We start from the raw sequence: 23,174 nt of genomic DNA, 5'->3' as shown, positions 1-23,174 counted from the left end.
GCGTAGGTCGAACTGTGCATGGAAACACATTTTGGGAAGACTGCATTCTTTCCCACCATAGGCTGAACGTGAAATCAGTCATCGTCTCACGGCGCGTGATTCGATGAGGACGTTGATACAACAGAGGAAGAGGCGAAGCGAGAGAGCTGACTCCGCCCCAAAATCTGTCCGGCAATGGGAGTGTCTAATATGCACTGGATCTTACTTGTGCATCAGACTCCGTGGATATTGTAGGCTATCCACGACATATTTTTTTGATTGAGATAACGTTCTAAAGATACTCTGATAAATGCCAAGTACTAATGTCCTGTCAAAAAATAAGAACGTTTAGTCATGCGTTATGGCAGACAAGTAAGTCAACGTCGCTTTGCAAAGTTTATGTGGCTTCTTGTGGTAGCGTGGCATCTACAGGTCCGACCACCCAAATAGGAAAATGCTGCGAAAATGAACAAAGTTGTGGAGCAGATTTAGGTATCCAGCCTGCACCGTCCACAGCCATCCCAACTTCTCCATCACCCGCAAATCACAGACACGTAGCGGGCAACAAACAGAAGGTGTCGCCTACCTTGTCTGAAAGGGCATTCACTACAGGACTCAAGATTGATTCCAAGACTTACCTTTGGTCAAGGTATAATGAAATGAAACGGCTTGTGCACGGTAAGATGGTTTTATGTAAATGTTAAAGTTTGCCTAAAATATGTTCGTTTTTTGCCAACTGAAACTGTATAATCACTAACCCATTTCCCTTTTGTCAATACAGTTTTACCATCCATACCAGATAGATTGTTGGTTGTCAGTTGACAAATGTTAGACTCCTGCCATATCATCTTATTATTGCTACACTCTGGAAACTTTTCAACCTCTCATTTGTCATTTTAGTAACAAAATTCCCCCCTTGATTAGAATAAGGTTGACCAATAAACCTAGTCTTTTATATTAACACCCCCCCCCCCCCCTCCCTTTCCAATTATTTTGTCTGTAATAAACTCTGAAGGATGTGCTAACTGTGAGTGAAATGTTCATAACCTAATGAAATACATATTTGGCCATTTTTAACTAACTGCCCAAAATTGTCCAGACTTCAGTTTACCCACACAATGCATTGAAGACTATTCATGAAGACTGATCATGGTAGATCTGGTATTTTGTTTAAGGTCTCCCCCCTTCTTTTCTACAGATCTGATTCCTCCAGGTGTATGTAACTTACTGAACCCCTCCACCATCTATGCCAACAATGAGGTTGACTTGGACGAAGTGGACATCTATGGCTTTGATTATGACTACACACTCGCTCTGTACTCCAACACTCTTGATACAATGATCTACAATACAGCTCGAGACTTCCTTGTCAAACACTACAAGGTTTGTTTGATGGAAATGCGATGCTGTTTGCCTCATATTCTCATACAAATGTTCATGATGCACGTTTGTTTGATTTGAATTTGTTAAATTATTACTTTTAACTCCCCTAACAGTATCCAGAGGGCATTAGCAAGTATGACTATATTCCCAACTTCGCTGCACGTGGTCTCCACTATGACATTCAGAAGGTAAGTGCTTTTTTTGCTGTATAAAAGCTTATAGTATAAACATTCAACAGGAAAAGTTTGAAATTAGCTGGAATATTTTTTTTTTTTACTATAGTGAAATGGTAGTTGAACTAATAAAATTGTTTTCCATGCAGGGACTGTTGATGAAAATAGATGCCTTCCATTACATCCAGCTGGGGACTGTATACAGGTAAGTTACTTGCTAGGTGACTATATGGAAAACAAAAGTTTTTTTCTAATAACAATACTCTTTGCTATTGCTATGTCATGGATTAAATTCTGTAGTCAAGAGACCATAGTGAAAGAGATGTTAATTCCCACAGGGGTCTGAAGCCTGTTCCAGATGATGAGGTTTTGGAGCTCTACGGTGGAACTCACCATGTCCCTCTTCAGGAAGTCAGTGGCTTCTATGGAAAGGTCACTACTTCACCACATTCTTCGACAACACTTGCCTGTATCTTCCTGAACAGATGAGCTAGATGAAAGACAAGGATCGGAGATTGTGCATAAACATATTTGACCTATAGGCCTAAATGTTGAAAAAGCATGCAAAAGCGATGAGCTTTAAAGTAAAATAGTTCACAATTGCAATTCATTCTAGTTGCAATGGCAGTAACTATAAGACACGTTTTACCATGTCCGTGACCTGCTCTACACCACATTCTTTCTTTTAATCACAAACAATCCTATGGAGACTTTAGGCCAGCTACTGGAGAAATAGACATGGTCTGACTCGTTAATTGCTCTGTTCTTTCAGTGCCTTGGGAGAAGTTGAGTTTATTTGCCCACTTGATTAAATATCCTGCAAACCAAATGGTCGGTGTTCTCATACTATACTACGGGAATAAAAATCTATTAACTGACTGGTGTGCATGAATATGTATAACTTGGTTTGTCTTCTATCCCGTTGGGCTAACGTTATCTTACAGGGTCCAATGATGAAGCAGTTCATGGATGTTTTCTCCATCCCAGAGATGACTCTCCTGGCAGCTGCCAATGACTACTTCAACTCCAATGACATTGAATATGACCCTGGTCATCTCTACAAAGATGTTTCGGTGAGTGCATTCAGCAACAAAACATACCCACATTCTGATGCACTTAAAGATAATACTTTATTTTAATTCAGACATCAAAGTGGGACCAGTTTTTTAAAAATGTGGGCAAATAGCTGGTTCTGAAAATACAAGGCTTTTAACTAAAAAGTCGAACTTAGTTCATTGCTGCACCCTGACTCCTGAGTTGTTGCACCGAAGTCAATGTCTGTGAATTTTCTTTTTGTCTACCATTGTGCGTGGCAGTTGAGAATGTGGGTTAACTTTGTTTTTCATGCGGTGTCGGTCAGTCAGTGTGCCAAAAGCTATTTTATTCCTCCTCTCCCTCCCTCCCCTTCAAGTGGAGCCACTTACAATTGCTTTGTGTGTCTAAATGGAAAAGGTTGGGCATAGCTAAAGAAAGACAAATCTATGTCGGTGAGGTAACTTTTGGTGCCTGCCAAGTTACCAGTGTGTTGGGCTCTGTTCAAATGCTGTCAAGACATAGTGAAAGGTTCCCCATCTGTGTCCTGAGAACCCAAAAGTCGCATACCATTTTATCTTCTCATTGACTTTAAATAGCAGCTGAACTCGATATTTGTAATGAACATTGATTTTAATGTAAAAAATTACAAAAACTGTAAATATCATCAATTTGGTCATAGTCAGTATTTTCCAAAACAGAGATTTGCGAGATTTAGGGAAGCTGTTACATTCCTAGATTCATTGGATATTTGAGGGTTGTATTTTTATTTCGATCATGCCATCTAACACGGGATGGTAAAACCTAGGGACAATTGTCATGCATGGAGAAAAAACTGCGCTGATTGCTCTCTATCCAACTGTGTGGCAGAACCAACAGGCAGTGAGACAGACCTGCCCACATGACGCAGTGCCTCAGACTTGTTTACATATCGTCGCTGTCTGATAACATTTTAGCCTTTTAATGTAGCTATTTATTCAAAGCAGTAACCTCTTAATGTATGCTGACTCTAGGAAGAAAATGTATTCAAAATAGGTTCTAAAGTTTCATGTATTTTTGTTAATGGGAAAATATGGTCGTTTTTAAGAATTTCCTGAAAAGATTATGTTTTGGACATGAGGTTTTCGTCAGACAGCGACGATAAGACAATACTTGTCCCATAAGCCCTTTATTGAGTGGCCTCTTGCTGATGTGTTTGATAGTGATCACTCGAGTCTTTCACAGTTTTGGGCAAAATGAGAATTGAGACAATGCGCACTTGCATCCCAACTGCCACTTGTCAACAATCCAAAATTCCACAGCCATTTGTGAGCATCATGGGGCCATACTTGCGAACATTAGAAAAAGTTGAAGTTTAAACTTTTAGTCAGTCTCAAAATGCGCATCAGCCAACTAAAATCGTAGACGTAATTGCTTAGCTTTCTGTGTAGAGTGCTTAGCTCCACGTAATTGTCGCAGATTGTGGCAAGGGCTCGAATTTTACACGAGTTGTTTTCCCTGTTGAAATGTAGAATTATTTATTGTGTTTGTGTGTTGTAATGCAGCAAAAACCTTGTAAATTATGAATACAATTAATTAGGAGCTTCTTGTTGAAGTCCCTCTTGCAGGCTGACGCACAGGCTATTGGCACTGCTAACTAAATCTATTTGTTTATTATGGATCTCCATGCAGCAGCTACTCTTCCTGGGGTCCGGCAAAATTAAGGCAGTTATACAATTTTAAAAACATTACAATACATTCATAACAGATTTCACAACACACTGTGTGCCCTCAGGCCCCTACTCCACTACCACATATCTACAACACAAAATCCGTGTGTGTGTGTTATCGTATGTATGTATGCATGTGTCTGTGCCTGTGTTTGGGTTGCTTCGCAGTTCCATGAAGTGTATTTCTACTGTTTGCATCGGTTACCTGATGTGGAATAGTGTTCCATGTAGTAATTTGCGCCTCCCATAGTCTGATGTGGACAGTGAAGAGACCTCTGGTGGCATGTCTTGTGGGGTATGCATGGGTGTCTGAGCTGTGTGCTAAGCGTTTAAACAGACAGCTCGGTGCTTTCAACATGTCACCACCGCTCACCAATACAAGTAGTGATGAAGTCAATCTCTCCTCCACTTTGAGCCAGGAGAGTTTGACATGCATATTATTAATATTAGCTCTCTGTGTACATCCAAGGGCCAGCCATGCTGCCCTGTTCAGAGCCAAGTGCAATTTTCCTAAGTCCCTCTTTGTGGCACCTGACCACACAACTGAACAGTAGTCCAGGTGCGACAACTAGAGCCTGTAGGACCTGCCTTGTTGATAGTGCTGTTAAGAAGGTAGAGCAGTCCTTTATTATGGACAGACTTCTCCCCATCTTAGCTACAATTGTATAAATATGTTTTTACCATGATAGTTTACAATCTAGGGTTACTCCAAGCAGTTTATTCACCTCAACTTGCTCAATTTCCACATTATTTATTACAATAATTAGTTGAAGTTTAGTGAATGATTTGTCCCAAATAAAATGCTTTTAATTTTTGAAATATTTAGGACTAACTTATTCTTTGCCACCCATTCTGAAACTAACTGCAGTTCTTTAAGTGTAGCAGTCATTTCAGTCGCTGTAGTAGCTGACGTTGTGTTAGCTGACGTTGTGTTATTGTGTTAAGTCATCCGCATACATAGACACATTGGCTTTACTCAAAGCCATGTCGTTAGTAAAGATTGAAAAAAGTAAGGGGCCTAGACAGCTTCCCTGGGGAATTCCTGATTCTACCTGGATTATGTTGGAGAGGCTTCCATTAAAAAACACCCTCTGTGTTCTGTTAGACAGGTAACTCCTTATCCACAGTATAGTATGTAAAGCCATAACACACAGGTTTTTCCAGCAGCAGACTGATCGATAATGTCAGAAGCTGAACTGAAGTCTAACAAAACAGCTCCCAAAATCTTTTTATCATCAATCTCTGCATCAGCCTATCAAATATCTTAGACTTTATATCCATCAACCAATGGCATTTCTTAAAATAGGTCAACGTGGCCACCAGAGGGCTATTTTAAAACTCCAAATTCAAGGTTTACTTTTGTTCCGCTTGGTCCTTCTCAAGTGTTGAGTGCCAATATTGCATGATGCCTCGTTGACTTGACAAAATTAAAAAAGGCACATTTTCGTATATATGAGAAAATCCCATGCTCATCTGTTTCACTGTGGGTTTAGAGTCAAAGCGGTTGACTAAAACCAGTGCACATTAACCGTGGGTTCGAGCCCCCTCGCATAAAGCATTTTTGTTAAAGAAAACACTGTTCACTGCTTGTACTCGATGCTTGATTCAAATAACACGTGACAAAGTGGATGATTATAAAAATGCATATAAAAACATTGTACATGTAAACTGTAGCCTACACGTCTATGCAATTTGGTGGCCAAGTTGACCTATTTTAAGAAATGCCATTGGTTGATAGATATAAAGTCTAAGATATTTGATAGGCTGATGCAGAATTTATTACAAGAAAATAGTCACTGCCACATGCTAAAGTTAGCATAGGGCTAAATATGCCAGGTTATGTAATGGGAACAGCATTTAATCACAAGCAACTACGTCTATGATTTTAATTGACTGATGCCCATTTTGAGACTGAGAGAAAGTTTAAACCTAAACTTTTCTAATGTTCGCAAGTATGGCCCCCTCGTGTCCCACCACAACCTGTTTTGTAACATGATTTACTATTAAACACTGCCAGACAGCCTCTCACTCCGGTAATAGATAGTGAGAAAGTTCAAAACAAAACGGCACCGAAGCTCTTTGCCACTCGTCAGTGACTTGATAAGCTGATTTAGCTAACGTGGCCTGCTGCTCAATGTGCCTGCTAGCTACTAGCTAGCTTCATTGACAAACACAGATGGAACTTAGCTAGCTAGTGGTTTTGGCCGCTGATAACGGTTTGATGGCACCGGAGAGGATGGCTGTCGTTTCATGGGCTCTTAACAAACCGTGCTATTTTGTTCATTTTTTTTCTTCATTTTTTGTAACTTATTTTGTACATAAAGTTGCTGCTACTGTTTCTTATGACCGAAAAGAGGTTCCGGAAATCAGAACAGTGATTGAACTGGATGAAGAATTTCTCCTTGAGTCGGACGAGAGGGATTTACTCCAGACACCCGAACAGGCCCTCATTCCTGTCATTCGCAGGAGAAAGAGATGGAAAAGATATCGCGGAAAGAGATCAGGGTGCCTTGGAGGACCTGCCCGACGAGTGGCTTATCTGCCCCAGCCATCCGTACTACTGGCCAACATACAATCGCTGGTAAATAAATTGGACGAACTAAAAGGACGTATATCTTACCAGAGGGACATTCAAAACTGTAATCTTATGTTTCACCGAGTTGTGGCTGAACGACAACATGAATAACATACAGCTGGCGGGTTATACACTGTATCGGCAGGATAGAAAAGCAGCCTCTGGTAAGACTAGGGGTGGCGGTCTATATATATTTGTAAACAACAGCTGGTACATGATATCTAAGGAAGTCTCAAGGTTTTGCTTGCCTGAGGTAGAGCCTCTCATGATAAGCTGTAGACCACACTATTTACCTAGAGTTTTCATCTGTATTTTTTTGTAGCGGTCCACATACCACCACAGACCGATGCTGCCACTAAAACCACACACAATGAGTTGTATACCGCCATAAGCAAAAACGCTCATCCAGAGGTGGCGCTCCTGGTGGCCGGGGACTTAAATGTAGGGAAACTTAAATCCGTTTTATCTAATTTCTATCAGCATGTTAAATGTGCAACCAGAGAGAGAGGAACTCTAGACAACCTTTACTCCACACACAGAGACGCGTACAAAGCTCTCCCTCGCCTCCCATTTGGCAAATCTGACCATAATTCTATCCTCCTGATTCCTGCTTTCAAGCAAAAATTAAAGTAGGAAGCACCAGTGACTCGGTCAATAAAAAAGTGGTCAGATGAAGCAGATACTAAACTACAGGACTGTTTTGCAAACACAGACTGGAATATGTTCAGGGATTCTTCCGATGGCATTGATGAGTACACCACATCAGTCACTGACTTCATAAATAAGTGCATCGATGACGTTGTCCCCACAGTGACTGTACGTACAAACCCAACCAGAAGCCATGGATTACAGGCAACATCCGCACTGAGTTAAAGGGTAGAGCTGCCGCTTTCAAGGAGCGGGACTTTAACCCGGAAGGAAGCTTATAAGAAATCCCGCTATGCCCTCCGACGAACCATCAAACAGGCAAAGCGTCGGATGTGGCAGGGCTTGCAAACTATTACAGACTACAAAGGGAAGCACAGCCGAAAGCTGCCCAGTGACACAAGCCTACCAGATGAGCTAAATTACTTCTATGCTCGCTTTGAGGCAAGTAACATTGAAACATGCATGAGAGCACCAACTGTTCCGGACGAATGTGTGATCATGCTCTCCGCAGCCGATGTAAGACCTTTAAACAGGTCAACATTCACAAGGCCTCAGGGCCAGACAGATTAACAGGAAGTGTACTCTGCTGTCTTTACTGACATTTTCAACCTCTCCCTGTCTTAGTCTATGAACCAACATGTTTCAAGCAGACCACCATAGACCCTGTGCCCAATAACACTAAGGTAACCTGCCTAAATGACTACCGACCCGTAGCACTCACGTCTGTAGCCATGAAGTGCTTTGAAAGGCCGGTCATGGCTCACATCAACACCATTATCCCAGAAACCCTAGACCCACTTCAATTTGCATACCACCCCAACAGATCCACAGATGATGCAATCTCTATTGCACTCCACACTGCCCTTTCACACCTGGAACACCTATGTGAGAATGCTATTCTTTGACTACAGCTCAGTGTTCAACACCATAGTGCCCTCAAAGCTCATCACAAAGCTAAGGACCCTGGGACTAAACACCTCCCTCTGCAACTGGATCCTGGACTTCCTGACGGGCCGGCCCCAGGTGGTAAGGGTAGGTAACAACACATCCGCCATGCTGATACTTTACACGGGGGGCCCTCAGGGGTGTGTACTTAGTCCCCTCCTGTATTCCCTGTTCAATCATGACTGCATGGCCAGGCACGACTTCAACACCATCATTAAGTTTGCAGATGACACAACAGTGGTAGGCCTGATCACCAACAACAACGAGACAGCATATAGGGAGGAGGTCAGAGACCTGGTCGTGTGGTGCCAGGACAACAACCCCTCCCTCAACCTGATCAAGACAAAGGAGATGATTGTGGACTACCGGAAAAGGAGGACCAAGTGCGCCCCCATTCTCATCTACGAGGCTGTTGTGTAGCAGGTTGAGAGCTTCAAGTTCCTTGGTGTCCACATCTAAAACAAACATGGTCCAAGCACGCCAAGACAGTCGTGAAGAGGGCACGACAAAACCTATTCCTCCTCAGGAGACTGAAAAGATTTGGCATGGGTCCTCAGATCCTCAAAAGGTTCTACAGCTGCACCATTGAGAGCATCCTGACTGGTTGCATCACTGCATAGTATGGCAACTGCTTGGCCTCCGACCGCAAGGCACAACAGAGGGTGGTGCGTACGGCCCAGTACATCACTGGGGCCAAGCTTCCTGCCATCCAGGACCTCTATACCAGGCGGTGTCAGAGGAAGGCCCTAAAATTGTCAGACTTGTCAGCCACCCTAGTCATAGACTGTTCTCTCAGCTACCGCACAGAAAGCGGTACCGGAGAGCTAAGTCTAGGTCCAGGAGGCTTCTAAACAGCTTCTACCCCCAAGCCAGAAGTCTACTGAACATGTAATCAATGGCTCCCCAGACTACTTGCATTGCCCCCCCCCCCCCCCCCCCCCCTTTACACTGCTGCTACTCTCTGTTATTATTTTTGCATAAATCACTTTACCCACATATGTGTATATATTAGAGTTATTACCTCAATTACCTCGAAGCCGGTGCCCCCGCACATTGACTCTGTAGCGGTACCCCCTGTATATAGCCTCGCTATTGTTATTTTACTACTACTCTTTAATTATTTGTTACTTTTTTTCTTAGGTATTTTTCTTAACTGTATTGTTGATTAAGGGCTTGTAAGCATTTCACGTGACAAATCAAATTTGATTTGATGAACAGCATGTAGCTTGTGCATTATTTTGTTAAGTTGCTGATTCAGGATGTCTATGATTGGTTCTGAACAGACTGTACTTCCCAGTTACAGAAGTGAGTGGCAAGATTCCAGGAACGCTAGATCTTCACAGCACACTCTGCAAACATTCAATGGATCTCTCTCAAGAGAGGAAAAACGTGGCTGGTTAAATGCCCTTTTAGATGGGAGTAAGCCCACAAAAGTGTTCAGTCAAATGTCTTTTAGACCTTGAGCAAGACAACTGTATACAAACATTCTCAGTGAAAGTTGAGCTTATCCACACTCTTTTTATTTTCCTCAGGATGCCATTGGAATGGTGCATATCAAAGGCTACATGTACAAGTGGATAATGCAAGACTTGGGTGAGATGTAACATTTTTTTTTTTCATCTTTGGTTTTAGACATTAAATCTCATATGTTTGTATTGGATGCTCCCCATCTCACCCATGCCCAGTTTGCAGGTTCTTTTAAACAGAACCTTGTTAGAATCCCCTAAATAAAAAGCAGTGTTGTCTTGATCCACTGTTCATTCTCTGTATTTGAAAACATAAACAGGAGAGCAATTTAACTGCCCTGCAGATAATAGTTTTGGGGTTATGATAAGATAAGAAGTACTAATTTTTTTCAAGTATTTTAAATCTGATTCTTCCAAAACAATTGCTAAGGGTAAGTCAAGATAATTGATCAAATGTTGCAAACATACTTTAAAGTGCAAAAATATGAACATACTTTTAAGTGTATAAAAAAAATGACAGTACACTTGACAATTTATAATGTTAATAAGTTTTGTTTAATGATGTGTTTACAGAGTTCAGGTTTGTCAAAAATTGAGAGGAGAGGGCATTTCAAGACAGTATCATATGTCTCTTTTTATACTCTGCTGTACCACATTCTCACAATTACTTTAAATGCCTTTGTATTTTGCTTAAATGGTACATGACTGTTTCCCAATGGACAAAGCTATCAGTTTCTTCCAAGGGACAACGCGTTCTGACGGAAGTGGAATATTTACATACTTGAGAAATACTCAAGGGAAGGGGATATTCCTGTCTGAATTGACCCTTTCATCTCCCTCCCACAGAGAAATATATTCTCAGAGGAGATGAGACCTATGCAGTTCTGCACCATCTGGCCAGCCATGGCAAGAAGCTCTTCCTTATAACCAACAGCCCATATAGCTTTGTGTAAGTGTCACCATCAACCAAATCAAACTGACAGTTAAATAAAATCAGAGTTATACAGTACCAGTCAAAAGTTTGGACACAGCTACTCATTCAAGGGTTTTTCTTTATTTTTACTATTTTCTACATTGTACAAAAATAGTGAAGACATTACAACTAGGAAATAACACACATGAAATCATGTAGTAACCAAAAACTGTTAAGCAAATTAAGTTTTGCTCAAGTTAAGCAGATTCTTCAAAGTAGCCACCCTTTGCATTGATGACAGCTTTGCTCTTGGCATTCTCTCAACCAGCTTCACCTGGACTGCTTTTCCAACAGTCTTGAAGGAGTTCCCACATATCCTGAGCACTTGTTGGCTGCTTTTCCTTCACTCTGCGGTCCAACTCATCCCAAACCATCTCAATTGGGTTGTGGTCAGGTGATTGTGGAGGACAGGTCATCTGATGCGACACGCATCACTCCTTCTTGGCCAAATAGCCCTCACACAGCCTGGAGTTGTGTTGGGTCATTGTCCTGTTGAAAAACAAAGCACAAACTAGATGGGATGGCGTTCTAAATTCTAAATAAATGGTGTTCTAAATAAATCAGTGACCATATCACCAGCAAAGCACCATTACCACCTCCTCCATGCTTCACGGTGGGAACCACACATGCAGAGATCATCCGTTCACCTACTCTGCGTCTCACAAAGACAGTGGTTGGAACCAAAAATCTCAAATTTGGACTCATCAGACCAAAGGACAAATTTCCACAGGTCTAATGTCCATTGCTCATTTTTCTTGGCCAAAGCAAGTCTCTTCTTATTATTGGTGTTCTTTAGCAGTGGTTTCTTTGCAGCAATTAGACTTTGAAGGCCTGATTCACGAAGTCTCCTAAACAGTTGATGTTGAGATGTGTCTGTTACCTGAACTCTGAAGCATTTATTTGGGCTGCAATTTCTGAGGCTGGTAACTCTAATGAACTTATCCACTTAACTCTGGATCTTCCTTTCCTGGGGCGGTCCTCATGAGAGCCAGTTTCATCATAGCGCTTGGTGGCTATCTTCTGTATACCACCCCTACCTTGTGACAATACAACTGATTGTCTCAAAAGCATTAAGAAGGAAAGAAATTTCACAAATTAACTTTTAAGGCACACCTGTTAATTGAAATGCATTCCAGGTGACTACCTCATGAAGCTGGTTGAGAGAATGCCAAGAGTGTGCAAAGCTGTAAAGGCAAAGGGTGGCTACTTTAAAATATATTTAGATTTGTTTAACACTTTTTTTGGTTACAACATGATTCCATATGTGTTATTTCATAGTTTTGATGTCTTCACTATTATTCTACAATGTAGAAAATAGTAAAAATAAAGAAAAACCCTTGAATGAGTAGGTGTCCAAACTTTTGACTGGTGCTGTACATACAGGCAAAGGCGGCGGCGTGCGCTTTCAAGTTGTTTGGGGAAGCTCATGTTCACCATAAAAATGCACCTTTATAATAAAGCATTCCATGCATCATCGCATTTGCAGACTTATGTAAGAGAGCCTACTATTAATGTAATGAGTAGATTGGATAGTCATAATTTAGGCTAATGATATAACTCGATCACTGTTCGCAGAAAATACTGTTTAATGCATGGCTGAGCGCGTTGTAGAGTAGGTCTATGCTATAGTAGATTATTCTTTCTTTGCACGGGAAGAAATTGGCCTTTTTTATAAACACATTTCATGCAATTCTACTAAACTTTATATGACTGGAGGCATTAGCAGAATGTTTTAATACATCAACTTACTGGGTAGCCTACTCTGCTGACAAACAGATCAATAAAAACAACATTCCCTGATCCTTATAATAAGCCTATGAGACGGGGAGACACAAATACTATGATGTCCATCTATTCTGGAGGTGGAAATTATTGTCCAAAAAACAAACTCATGTGGCACTGATCCAACAACGATAGAGTGAATATGCGCACTCACTGGGGATATGGCCTGTGCTCTCTTCAGGTGCCAATAAAATAGGCTATACTGGTCGCTCAATTAAGTTGAGAATTTTGATAATAAAAATCCTCATCTGTCTTTTAGTTGTCTTCTCTTTACAGCAATATAGCCATTTGCTCTCCAAACTGTTTTCTCACGATTTGTATTTTGAAATATTGCGATATGCAGGCTCTCTACCTCTCACTGACAGTTGTAACTTGACAATCATCTATTTGGTATTTGCCCCACACGCTGCCCAAATTCCGAGCCCTTCCGACTTTAGGCAATGCGATTTAAACAATCCACAGCTTATTTTTATTTTTTTAAAGAAGCTAATGTTCCTCTGTGGCCAAATCATGCTTTCTGGTGTAGTAGCCTATTTTGAATGATTGAATTTATTTCTGCATACACAGGAGTAGGTTAATTAGGTTATATAATTTTGGCAATTTTAATTCAATTGACTTTCGGGGGAAGCTTTGCTTTTTATTTGTAAAAAATGTTTACCTTATGAACGTGCCATCTGTGGGCACTTTCAGCTCTCAACAGTAACTGTACATTTCGTGGTTGTTCACTAACCAGCTGTTTTCCTGATTATTTAGAGACAAAGGGATGAAATACATGGTAGGAAAGGAATGGAGGGACTTTTTTGACGTTGTCATTGTTCAAGCTGACAAACCACACTTCTTCAACAACTGTGGCAAGTAAGTCTGATACTCTGTATATCTTTATACTCTCAACCAAGAAGTGTCTAAATTCTATAACCTTGGTCTTTACACAAATTTACAGAAAATGAGAGCACTCTACATACTGTTCAGGTCATTGTGTGACCCGATCATATTTTCTACTTGCAGACCTTTTAGACGTTTGGATGGCAACGGGGACCTTCAGTGGGACAAGATCAAGAGCTTGGATAAGGGCCAGATCTACAAACAGGTAGGAGCGGAGACATTACCCAGAAATATTACTTTATACAGTGCATTCAGAAAGTATTCAGACCCCTTAAACATTTTGTTACGTTACAGCCTTATTCTAAAATTAATTAAATCATTTTTTTTCTCAGTCAATCTACACACAATACCCCATAATGACAAAGCAAAAATTATATTTGAGCAAATATATGAAGAAAACCCCCCTGAAATATCAGGTATGATGCTACAAGCTTGGCACATCTGTATTTGGGAAGTTTCTCCCATTCTCTGCAGATCCTCTCAAGCTCTGTTAGGTTGGATGGGGAGCGTCGCTGCACAGCTGTTTTCACATCTCTCCAGAGATTTTTGATCAAGTCCGGGCTCTGGCTGGGCCACTCAAAGACATTCAGAGATTTGACCCGAAGCCACTCCTGCGTTGTCTTGGCTGTGTCCTTAGGGTCGTTGTCCTGTTGGAAGGTGAACCTTGGCCCCAGTCTGAGGTCCTGAGCGCTCTGGAGCAGGTTTTCATCAAGGATCTCTCTGTACTTTGCTCCGTTCATCTTTCCCTCGATCCTGACTAGTCTCTTGGTCTCTGCCGCTGAAAAACCTCCCCACAGCATGATGCTGCCACCAACATGCTTCACCATAGGGATGGTGCCAGGTTTCCTCCAGATGTGACTCTCTGTCAGAGTGACCATCGGTGTCTTGGTCACCTCCCAGATCAAGGCCCTTCTCCCCCGATTGCTCAGTTTGGCCGGGCGCCCAGCTCTAGGAAGAGTCTTGGTGGTTCCAAACGTCTTCCATTTATGATTGGAGGCAACTGTGTTCTTGGGGACCTTCAATGCTGCAGAAAGTTTTTGGTACCCTTCCCCAGATCTGTGCCTCAACACAATCCTGTTTCGGAGCTTGACGGACAATTCCTTCGACCCCATGGCTTGGTTTTTGCTCTGACATACACTGTCAACTGTGGGACCTTAAATAGAGGTGGGACCTTTCCAAATCGTGTCCAATCAATTGAACTTACCACAGGTGGACTCCAATCAAGTTGTAGAAACATCTCAAGGATGATCAATGGAAACAGGATGCACCCGAGTTCAATTTCGAGTCTCATAGCAAAGAGTCTGAATAATTACTGCATGTAAATAAGGTATGTTTTTTTTAAATACATTTGCAAAATTTTATAAAAACCTTTTTTTCACTTTGTCGTTGGGTATTGTGTGTAGATTGATGAAGGAAAAAACTATTTCATTTTAGAATAAGCCTGTCATGTAACAAAATGTGGAAAAAGTAATGGGGTCTGAATAGTTTCAAATGCGCTGTATATATACCCAAAATGATACGTGAGAGTGTGGGCCAAAGTTCTTTGCCAGCTTGTAAATTATGAACTTGTCCATTTGAATTGCAGAGTGACTAACTCAGTTGCAGGACTTACCAGCATTGACTACTTGCGTTCCAGATAGTGGTCATTTGTGAGATTCACAATGTCAATGTTGCATTTCATCCTTTTACTGTGGGAAATGAATGACACATGATTGGAATTGCATTACATTTGAGTAATTTAGCTGACGCCCTTATCCATCGCTACTTAGTAGTGAGTGCATACATTTACGTACTTTTGCGCACTGGTCCCCCATGGGAATCAAACCCACAACCTTGGTGTTGCAAGACTATTGGACTAAAGTTCCACACATCACAAGTTACTATTTAATCAACCTGAATCAGATGTCCCTAGTCTGAGTAATGCTGGTCTTACAAAGATGGCCTTTGAAGTCTACGCAAAGATGTTAGTCTTGTCCTTGAAGTTAGTTCCCTGTTGTAGCTGAAAATGGATCAGGTTTAGTGAAAAGTGGATTATATTTTGATGCTGTGACATGTATTGCCTCTAGGGTTGCAAATGGAGGGTATATTAATGGACAATAACAAAGTTTACCTGTAAACTACCAGAATTTGGGTGACTTTCAAGTTTTTATTTGTATTTTATCAGATTACATTTTGTGTGGCATTTTTGGGTACTTCAGATTATCTGTAATTATCTCTGGCCTTCTGTGTGGTCTTATCACATGTAAATATAAAATAATCAAATAAGATGATTTTAAACTAAAACATTTGAATGACCAAACTGTAAAGCATTATCCTAAATATAAACCATCAACTTAGTGAATACCATTGGTGTTTTAATATGAGGGTGTCAGCATGAAATATCCTCAATTTTTTACACACATTTATTTTACTATGTCAATATGTCTTTGTTGTAAATGTTTTTGCACCAAACTGGTGGCAGTTGGGGAAAAAGTAAATGGTTGAAAGAGTTGTAGAGTTCATTGAAAATAATGCCATTGATGATTTAGATGTTTCCCCCCCATGAATTAAGCTATTTTGGCTTGACCAATAGGGTCTATCCACTAGAAACACATGGGCACAGATTTAAAAAATGTATACTTTATATGAAGTTATTCAAGTATAAATTACTGAAGTTACCATAAATTGACATAGATTACCTGTTAATTCTGTTAACTTTGGTAAATTACCAGTAGCTTTGCAACCCTAATTGCCACAGTAGGACATGGTAGCCATGCAGTACTTTTCCTCTCACCCTAAGAGCACTGCCAACATCATTGGCAGATTGACCCATAGTCAAGGCCAATAGTTGTCTGCTGCTAAGGCCTCAGCAGAATTTGGTGGAAGACCACATCTTTATATTAATTGTCATTAGTCATGTTATAGTTCTGCCAATCCACAGTCCTGTTTTTACTTCAAGCATTAAAACTTAAAGGCCCAGTGCAGTCAAAAAATGTGTGTTTCATATACACTGAGTGTACAAAACATTTAAGGACACCTTCCTAATATTGAGTTCCACCCGCCCACCCTTTTGCCCTTAGAACAGCCTCAATTTGTCGGGGCATGGACTCCACAAGGTGTTGAAAGCGTTCCACAGGGATGCTGGCCCATGTTGACTGCAATGCTTCCCACAGTTGTCAAGTTGGCTGGATGTCCTTTGGGTGGTGGACCATTCTTGATACACACAAAGCTGTTATTTATGAATAACACAGCACAAACCAGTGCACCTGGCACCAACTACCATACCCCGTTCAAAGGCACTTAAATCTTTTGTCATGCCCATTCACCCGCTGAATGGCACCTATACATGATCCATGTCTCAATTGTCTCAAGGATTAACAATCCTTTAACCTGTCTCCTCCCCTTCATCTACACTGATAGAAGGTGATTTAACAAGTGACATCAATAAGGGATCATAGCTTTCAGCTGGATTCACCTGGTCTGTCATCGATAGAGAAGGTGTCCTTAATGTTTTTTGCACTCAGTGTATATGTCCACACTATGAGATTGGAATAATATTATGATAATGCCCTTTTAGTGTAAGAGCTGTCTGAAAGACCACCTGAAATTCTTGCCTGTTTTTGGTGGGATGGAGTTTGGCCTGCCTGGTAGGCCAGGCGATTAAATTAGTTCATAGACCAATTAGGTGTTCCAAACCTTTCTGCCAATATGTAACTTTTGTTTTGTTTTCCCCTCCCCACTCAGGACTGTCTCGGAGTGGTCAATCTAAATTCTTGCTTGAGAAATTGCTCTTTGCTAAAAAGCTACTTTTGTTTATTTTTTTGCCATTTTTTATTTTTTAACAATCACAGAAAGGTACTTAATTGTTACCCAGAAATGATTTGATATTGAGATCAAAACGGCTGCATTGGACCTTTAATCATCATTCCTAGTAACATTCATTATGCTGTCTCCTTGTTGTAGGGCAACCTGTTTGACTTTCTCAGGCTCACAGGATGGAGGGGATCCAAGGTTCTCTACTTTGGAGATCATCTGTACAGTGACTTGGCAGTGAGTCATACTATATTATGTCAGATTTTTTGGTTACTGATACAGGCAGTGTAAATGTGATTTCAGAACACAAGAAATGCACACATTAATTTATTTTGTTTTAAGGACTGTGCCTTGCATTGCGGTGCTTACAATGTAATAACTTGTGGCATGCTGTGGCTAATCGTTGTACTGGGCTGACTACTCATGCTCTCCCGCAGGACCTGATGCTGCGTCACGGCTGGCGGACGGGGGCCATAGTACCAGAGCTGGAGGTGGAGACCAGGGTGGTGAATACGGAGCAGTATGCACAAAGCCTCACCTGGCTGCAGGCACTCACCGGTCTGCTGGAACGCATGCAGGTACACTATAGGGCTATTGGGCATTTTACCACATAGAACTCAGCAAACTGTGAGATCAAAGCAATAGGTTAAGTTACACGTCTTGTATTTACCATGACGGGTCCCTTGCCTTTATGGGATGAATTCCCAATCAATTGTACCCACACAAAAAACATGACTACCACAAGCTAATATTACGATTTTGCTACCCATCAGCCATGCACTTGAGAATGGAGACACTTGACACCATGTTTTTCTTGAATGTTGAGATGAAAGTATTCAAGTAAAACATTTTTTATTGAACCTGTGCAGATGCATCGAGATCCAAAGTCAAAGGAAGTTCTACAGGATTGGTTGAAGGAAAGAGAAGAGCTTCGGTGAGTCTAGTTATAGTAGATAAATTATACTTAATTTATCAAAACCGTCAGACAGCTAGTCAGACCTTAAGGATTCAGTGTAGTTTTGACTTGGCAAGCTTCGTCCAGACCTATGAACTTCCTTCGGCCCTTTCTTTCATTTTCCCCCTCAGAGCTGTGACCAAGAACCTGTTCAACCCTCACTTTGGCAGCATTTTCCGCACCTGCCACAACCCCACCTTCTTCTCCCGTCGCCTGTGTCGCTTCTCTGACCTCTACATGGCGTCCATCAGCTGTCTGCTCAACTACGACCTCTCCTACACCTTCTACCCTCGTCGCACCCCCCTGCAGCACGAGGCGCCCCTGTGGATGGACCAGCTTTGCACTGGCTGCATGAAGACTCCCTTTCTGGAGGAGATGGCTCACATCCGCTGAGGGCCGCTCCGAGGTTTCACAAACCTCAAACTTGATATAAAGAGGCAGGAACTGAAGCTATGCCGGGAGTAAGGAGAATTGGGGCATGGTGCACAGATCATGAGTGCCACCTCCTGGGTTGTTGTATGCCAGTAGGGAAAGTGAAAAGGGTCACACAACTGAATGCATTCAACCGAAATGTGTCTTCCGTATTTAACCCAACCCCTCAACCAGCATACAGTAATAGTAAAATATCTGAATATCTGGCTATTCAAGTTACAAGTTATCAAGTTATTCAAGTTGGCAAGAACATTTGATGGGTTTGGCCTTTAGTTACTTTTTAGGTTAGTTAAGTTGAGGTTGCAACTTGTAATTAAAAACCAAAACAATTTGAACAATAACTGTTTGTACATGGTGTGGATATCTGTTACTTGATTACTTTTTTATTTTTTTATTTTAACCATGTAGCCTCTTCACTGTAACAGACTGATCTTATGACCTCATCAGTTTGAGTTATGAGTAATGGATCTTCAGTTTATTGGGTATAGTCTTGGCTGTTACTGTATTTGAGTATGACCATTCACATTGCAGTATGGTTCAGGGCAAGCTAAGTTGTTGCAGTCACTAGAAATCTATTTTGGGTCATTCTTGAATCAGTGGCATTTTTGCAACCATGAGTTAACACTTTAAAATGGCAAATAGTTACACCTCATACATGTTTTTGTTTGTCAATAATACAATATAGGCTAATGCAAGTCCTTTATACTGAAAAACTTTAAGTCTCAAATGAATATCACATTTTGTTGCTTAAAAGCTTAATTATCCATTTGTGTCACTTCAAAGTAATAAATGAGTAAAGAGTACCAAATATGACTGCTGAAACAGAACAATAAAAATAGGGTATCTCCCTCTCATAAACGAGAGTTAAGTGATACGAAATAAAAGTGTAATTTAGCTGACAAATGTGTGGTAATGATTTATATATTTGCTCCACCCTTTTTGCCTGTTTTGCATGTTATTTTGATAATACCTGTCACATATCACTTTGCAAACATTGTATAAAAAAATAAAAAAAATAAAAAAAAGAATATATATAATAATCATTGAGTTAATAAAGCTGCATACAAACATGGTCTATTTTTTGCTTTCTTGAGTAAGACAGCTCCAAAATGCAGGTGTTTCAGCATAGTGCTTTCTGTGGTGGTGGGGCAGCCAGTTGAAAATACGCAGCGTAGGGGTTGGTAATGTTCTCGAGTTGCGCCGCAATTGGGTAATGTTTTCTAGTTGCGCCGTGATTGGCTCAGTGTTCTGCCATATCTAATGGTGGAGCTTGAAAATTCAAGCCCCTTAGGTGCTGCCATAGTTGCATTAGAAGTGCCCATCCAAGAAAGCTCAAGGGCTCCCAAGTGGCGCAGCGGTTGTTAGGATTTATGTTTATGCACTATAGGCTGTTAGCATATTAGTTGAAGGTGAATGATGTTTTGTTGCACACACACACAATACAGAGGGGGTAGGTGGGTAAGAACTGACCACCAGAGGCCATAAAAGCTGTGGACAGTCTGGAGAGGGGAGGGGTGCATCTCTCTAGACCAACCAGGAGTTTAGAATACTGGACAATACCATATTAGGAACTGTTTCAGTGAATGGTCGAGGGGGACACAAGATGGAGCGGCTCTACCCAACAACCAGATGTGGAGAAGGAAAACGCCAAGGGGCTTGGACAAGTTTGGGGGCCCACAAAGGAGGAGCAAGAGTATGAACCATGCTAAACCTCTACTATGATAGGCCAACTGGACAAGGAGAGAATGAAAGTGTTATAGTATAAAACTACTATTTTGAGTATATTCCACAGTTCTCTGATCTACCCTGCGCGGAGATCCAGTGAACCCGTATATACGAAAATTGCATTTACCATTTATAGTTTGAGTTTAATTAAAATACTTAAAATATCTTCGGTGACTATGAATCACATTTTGTCCTGATGCCAGATTTGAACTGACGCAAATCTCTTTCACGGTCTAAGGCACTGCATCACTACAGACCCTGGTTCGATTCCAGGCTGTATCACAAGAGTCGGCCTTCATTGTAAATATTTAAAAAAAATCTTACCTAACTTGCATAGTTAATTAAAAGGGGTCATTGGCCACAGATAAAATTACATCAAATCACGTTATATCAACAGTAACTTTGATTGGACTGATCATGTCAACATCATACTTTGAAAATCTTAGCTAGCAGTCATTGTGAATCATGTCAACAATCTAATGGCAAATGCTTTTTAATCCTTGTCATATGAAGAGAAATAATAGAATGCATTGGTATTGGTAAGTAATACTAAGTGAATGTTCTGTAGTAAGCTGTTAGTAGCCCATGTGCCTCACCCTAATAATTTTACCTACTGTTCTGACTTAGTACCACCTAGGTTGCACATTTCAGGGAATATTCAGAGGTGGAAACTTTCCGTGGGACTTAACGGGAATATATGCAAATTATTATTAATACCATTTAAATGTAGATGTTTTGTGCATTGGCTATATTTACCATATCATATGGAGACAGAAACGTAAACCTTTTACCTTATCAGTAGAAATAATTGCAAGTGATTAAATCCTAACAATAGAAATAAAATAAAAACAATTTAGGTACGAATTGAACTTTAATTAAAATGAGTTGACTCTTCACATGGGATGATTTCACTGTACAACAAAAGGGAATATTGAATGATCCCCAATGATCCATCGTATCTCCCAAAAACGTTTTCAACATGATAGTGATAGTGTAGAAACTAAAGCTTTGGTTGTCTTCCTCTCAGGCTTCCATGTCTTCTCCCTGGACCTCCTCAATGTCCACCTCTTGAACATCAGACTCTGAGGCCTCATCTTCACTGTCACTTTCCAACCTTGTTGAGGATGACTCATTGTCAGGCTCAAAAAAAGAAATAATTTTGCCCAGATGGCCACCAGTTTTTCAACCCTTTTATTGGTCAGCCTGTTGCGTGTTTGGTGTGTGTGTTCCCAAACAAGGACCAGTTGCGCTCTGAGGCGGCTGATGTTGGTGGGATTTGAAGGATGATGGAGGCAACAGGGGAAAGAGCCTCAGATCCACAAAGTCCCTTCCACCAGATGAGATATGTTGGCATGACTGCCATATTGCATCTCCATCCCAAAGCCCTTGCTTGGAAGTGTACTTCGCCAGACTGCCAAGAACCTTGCATTCATCCAGGCCAAGGTGGTGAGACACTGTAGTGATGACACCATAGGCCTTGTTAATCTCTGCACCAGACAGGATGCTCTTGCCAGCCTACTTGGGGTCCAACATGTACGCTGCGGCGTGTATGAGCTTCAGGCAGAAATCTTCACACTTTTTGATGTATTTCAGAACTGCAGTTTCCTCTGCTTGGAGCAACAGTGAAGTGGGCAGGGCAGTATGGATTTCTTCTCTTACATCTGCAAGCAGAGTCAGTGCCATCCTGTCTGATGTTCAATCTCCCTCAAGCCTTGCAATGGCTACTGCTATAGGTTTCAGGAGTTTCAGGCTGCTTACCACTCTCTCCCAAAATACATTATCCAGGAGGATCCTCTTGATATGGCCATTTCTTGGAGAGACTGTCAAACATGATGACAACACCACCCCAACGGGTCTTGCTGGGCAGCTTCAATGTGGTGGTCTTATTCTTCTCACTTTGCTTGGTGAGGTAGATTGCTGCTATAACTTGATCCTTCACATAATTAACCATTTCCTTGTCTCTCTTGTAGAGCGTATTGACTGTTTTCAGTGCCATGATGTCCTTGAGGAGCAGATTCAATGCATGAGCAGCACAGCCAATGGGTGTGATGTGAGGGTAGGACTCCTCCAGTTTAGACCAAGCAGCCTTCATGTTCACAGCATTGTCTGGTGACAGACAATGCAAATACCTTCTGTGGTCCAAGGTCATTGATGACTGCCTTCAGAGTAGGTGTGTCCAAACTTTAGACTGGTACTGTATGTGTTGTGATAATTGAGTTGTTTGCTCTAAGTTAGTTCATATACATTGCGACCCTGATCTATAGGCTTAAGGCAGAGACAATAAGAAGACAGAGTGGCAGAATAAATTCAACCACACCTTTGTTTCATACAAAACCGGAGAGCAACCTATGTCTGGTGAAGTCCACAAAGCATATTGCATGTAACAAACCGTTACATAACCTACAGCATGGTCAAGCAAGTTAATGTTTCCGACATTTTCAGACCACTAAACTATTGATTTAGAACCACAGAGAGTTACTGCAAGTCGCATAGAAAACAGGAGCTGCCTCCACGATTCCAGCACCATTTCAACTTAAACATTTCAATATCATCAAATCACCTATGCTTAGTCTAATACAATGACAACTAAAAGATACCAAAAACAATTTACTCCAATCAATGTAAGCTAAATATGATGTGGCTGTCCATGGTTCAGATTTGTGCGTGTGTGAGCGTGCAAGTAGAAAAAAACATGTTGACTCACGCTACTTGTAGGGAAATGT

General features: G+C 41.1%; 1 protein-coding gene across 1 annotated transcript; it reads left to right on the top strand.

Moving 5' to 3' along the window:
• The first annotated feature begins 199 nt into the window (after window positions 1-199).
• On the top strand, window positions 200-19,794 carry LOC120058954 (5'-nucleotidase domain-containing protein 2-like). Its single transcript, XM_039007710.1, has 14 exons — window positions 200-657; window positions 1,178-1,362; window positions 1,476-1,550; window positions 1,685-1,740; window positions 1,874-1,967; window positions 2,480-2,608; window positions 9,977-10,037; window positions 10,757-10,859; window positions 13,419-13,520; window positions 13,671-13,752; window positions 17,490-17,576; window positions 17,777-17,917; window positions 18,209-18,273; window positions 18,426-19,794. Exons 1-14 carry the CDS (start codon window positions 303-305, stop codon window positions 18,685-18,687), a joined length of 1,797 nt encoding a protein of 598 aa, XP_038863638.1. The 5' UTR covers window positions 200-302; the 3' UTR covers window positions 18,688-19,794.
• The last annotated feature ends 3,380 nt before the right edge of the window (window positions 19,795-23,174 follow it).

Source organism: Salvelinus namaycush, chromosome 14 (genome assembly GCF_016432855.1).
Source record: "Salvelinus namaycush isolate Seneca chromosome 14, SaNama_1.0, whole genome shotgun sequence".
Lineage (NCBI taxonomy): Eukaryota > Metazoa > Chordata > Actinopteri > Salmoniformes > Salmonidae > Salvelinus > Salvelinus namaycush.
This window is presented reverse-complemented; position numbering and strand designations above follow the sequence as displayed.